Source organism: Cupressus sempervirens, chromosome 1, assembly GCF_028749045.1.
Source record: "Cupressus sempervirens isolate cs-2001-9-10 chromosome 1, ASM2874904v1, whole genome shotgun sequence".
Lineage (NCBI taxonomy): Eukaryota > Viridiplantae > Streptophyta > Pinopsida > Cupressales > Cupressaceae > Cupressus > Cupressus sempervirens.
In genome coordinates this window covers 105380394-105383984 of record NC_143118.1, presented here as the reverse complement: position 1 = coordinate 105383984, position 3591 = coordinate 105380394, and the positions used below count along the sequence as shown (strand labels likewise).

General features: G+C 32.7%; 1 protein-coding gene across 1 annotated transcript; it reads right to left on the bottom strand.

The window, feature by feature from the left end:
• Positions 1 to 1369: 1369 nt before the first annotated feature.
• Positions 1370 to 3145, bottom strand: LOC149576438 (ethylene-responsive transcription factor WIN1-like). Its single transcript, XM_089815870.1, has 2 exons — positions 2971 to 3145; positions 1370 to 2181 (listed from the first exon to the last, which is right to left on the bottom strand). The coding sequence occupies exons 1-2, from the start codon at positions 3048 to 3050 to the stop codon at positions 1725 to 1727; spliced, it is 537 nt and encodes a 178-aa protein (XP_089671996.1). The 5' UTR covers positions 3051 to 3145; the 3' UTR covers positions 1370 to 1724.
• Between the last annotated feature and the right edge of the window lie 446 nt (positions 3146 to 3591).

Genomic DNA, 3591 nt, shown 5'->3' with positions numbered 1-3591 from the left:
CTATGATCTTTGCATAAGTACCCAAGATATAAGGGTTTTATCTACTTTGTTTTAGATTCAGTGTATGTTTTGAATACTAGTACCATATGAAGAATCTATAGGTATACCCACTTAGGTTTTGCAGAACCTAAAGTAGAAGAACGGTCTAGCCTTATTGGGCCGGTGTTTGAAAGGATATGTTGCAGATGGGAAGTATCTGCCCCTAGATGTATTATGTTCTCATCGGGGTTATATATATATATATATATATATATATATATATATATATATATATATATATATATATATATATATATATATATATAATGAACTTTTATTGTTACTATTAATATGTCATTGATGAATTGTTATTAGATTGTTAAAGTTGCCTTTAGATTGTTTGTCTAAAGGGTCGAGTCTTAGTTTTTTGTTGTTTTAAATATTAAACAAAAAAATCTATACTTAAAATTTCCATTGAATTCAAAACTTAAAAAATTAAAAATGTCTATAAAGTTATTTTCTTTGGAAGACTCCATAATAATATGTCCATTGTAGAAGAGTTTCTACTATACTCAACAATAGACTTTTAAAATGGTACATATATGAAAATGAGGTAGGAAGGGATTATATAAATAAGGAAGATGTTTTTTTCTTCATAAGAGAGTTTGAGTAATGTTGATATCTTTTTGCTTAAGAGTGGAGGACAAAAGAAGCATGTAAACTCTAAACTAAACTGTCATGTCTTACCAAGGAGGACACTTAATTTTATTTTTAAAACTTCTTCTATATATTTAAGTTTTAAAGTTTTAGTTTAGAATTTATCCAATAACAAGGACAAATAAATATCTATTCCATCAAAGTCCTCATTCCTTGTATCATACAGGCTGAAATTTAAAATCTTAATATATAATATAATTGAAAAAGACGCGGTCACTCTCACCAGTTATACTCAACCTATTGCCCTGCAATCGTTTTGATATAACCACATTTCCCTAAATTTGCCGATTGGCAAAAGAAAACCCATTATAACACTCACTAACCAATTAATTTTGATGAACCAATATAGGCAGTTACATTAAATATTGTTTGGCAAAAGAAAACCCATTATAACACTCACTAACCAATTAATTTTGATGAACCAATATAGGCAGTTACATTAAATAATCAACAATATTTAGAGTTCAGATCTACCATCAATTCTGACACAGACAACAATTCAGCCACTTCCAAAGATGATAACATCAAACAATACCTTATTGTCACAGTTCCACTACTAAACATGATGGGACTGTAGAGGATGGCAACAAACCAATTATAGGAATCATTTTAATTTATTGTTAAGAGAAAATCCAAAGCAGCTTGTCAGATTCTTTTGAAGGGTACACTCTAATTTAGTAGAGACTAAAAATAACATCTTGTATTACCATAAATCATTGTGGAGCCATATCTGCTATGTATGGTGACATCACTGCATTAAGTAGCATATTGTTTTTTACACTTTATTTTTGCCTTGTCATATCGAATAAAGAATACCAATACTCCTACTTATTTGCAGTCCTTATTAAAATTCTATGTGATGCTGAAAGAAAGAAAAACAAACACACTATCTACCCAGAGTAATGTAATTTACACTTCATTCTTGCATTGTCAGATGCAAGAAAGAATACCAAAAGTCCTAAATCTTTGCAGCCCTCATTAACAATAGTCTTATATCTTTTCAGCCCTAATTACAATTCGAAGCTATGCTATTCAACATAGTTTTGAGGAGTGTTGCAAGGTTGAAGAAGTTCCTCAATCATCTCTGAAATAACATCCTCCTCCTTCTCATCATCAACTTCTTTCACTGCAGGCATTTTCACTTTCATGACCCATTTGGATGCTTCTCCTTTCACCCCATCTGTTTTCTTTTGCCAAATACCCAACTGATTTGATTTCTCAGTATCAATTTTCAAACAGATCAATGAATAGCAAGAATCTCCCCCGTTGTTATTAGCACTACCATATCGCATGGCATTCGCATTCAAGGAGGCCATATTGAAACTGTGGAGCTTCTCTATCATTGCCGAAGACAAAATTGTTCCTTGTCCTGAATTGTAATTAGCCTTCACATTGTAATTCCCACACATAATTGCAGCAGCCTCATTGTATGCTCGAGCTGCTTCCTCTGCCGTTTCATATGTTCCAAGCCACACCCTCTTCTTCCTGCAACACAACCCACATCTTCAGATTCATGAGTTCAAAAACAAAACCCGTCAGATCCAGATCATATCACAGAGTGATGTTGATAAAATTCTTTAAAATTAGGCAGGAGTCTACCACACAATGGTAACTTGTAAGTCTTTCATCTGAGAGGTCTTAGATTTGAATTTACTCGAACTTAACATATAATAATAATTAATCTCAACAAATAATAGTCTAAAGATAACTCATTTCCACAATCCATCATATTATATTCATGCTTCTGAATAAGATTGTGTCTAAATTTATTCAAATCAACGTTTGGGATCATACTCATCCAATAAAACATCATCACGATACATTCTTAGCTCTCTCATTCTGATGATGGAACATTGAATATGATCCAAAATGTTGATGCTAATAAATTTATACACAATCTTACCCAGTTGCATGAAAATAAATAATAGTCTCTCATTGAGAGGTCTTGGATTCGAATGTACTCAAACTTAACATATAATAATAATTAATCTCAACTCGTTATAGCCTAATGATAACAGATTTCCACAATCCATCATATTATATTCATGCTTCTGTGCCTAAATTTATTAGCATCAACATTTTACGCATGCATTCTTAGCTAATGGATCATTGAGTATGATAGGAAACGTTGATGCTAATAAATTTTCATACAATCTTACCTAGAAGCATAAAACATACCTAATAGCCTCTCATCTAAGTCTTAGATTAGAGTCTACTCAAACTTAACACATAATAATAATTAATCTCAACAAATAATGAAAAACCTGAACATACAGAATTGGATGCCGAATCTCTGAAACCCAAGAGCCCCAATGGCGTTGTCGGACTCCCCTGTACCTCTGTGTTTTCCCCATTTTCCTCCTCCCTCTGATCTATTCTACACAAGAATCCGCTGCCCATTTCAATCAGCTTTTGTATTAATGTAGGTGAAATGTTTTCTAAGCTTACAGCTAGCAATGTCGTACGACTGCACATTCTCAGTCATGGATTCACCCACGAATGGTACCCGCATTTATGATTCCAAATGAAAGACTTCTCTCAATAAGAAATGCGCGTACAATGAATTGGTCATGGGAGTAAATATGTGTAACAAAAAATGTGTTGTACGTTGCTGTTTTGGAGAACTACAGCCATGTGAAAAGAGTATCAATAGATATTGACATAATTTGTGGGCTTTTTAGAAAAAAGATATGGAGACCTCTTTGTCTCTAGAGATATAGGTAGCGGTTGTGATGAACTTTGTCTTCTTGGTGACATACGATAATATTGAAAAGATGTAAAGAAGATTGGCATGGTTCTAAGGGAGAACAAATATTTAAATAATGAATAAAGTGTACGTTTGTATCTTTCTGAGAGCAATTCAAAGAAGATAGGTATCATCATCAAGGATAAGAT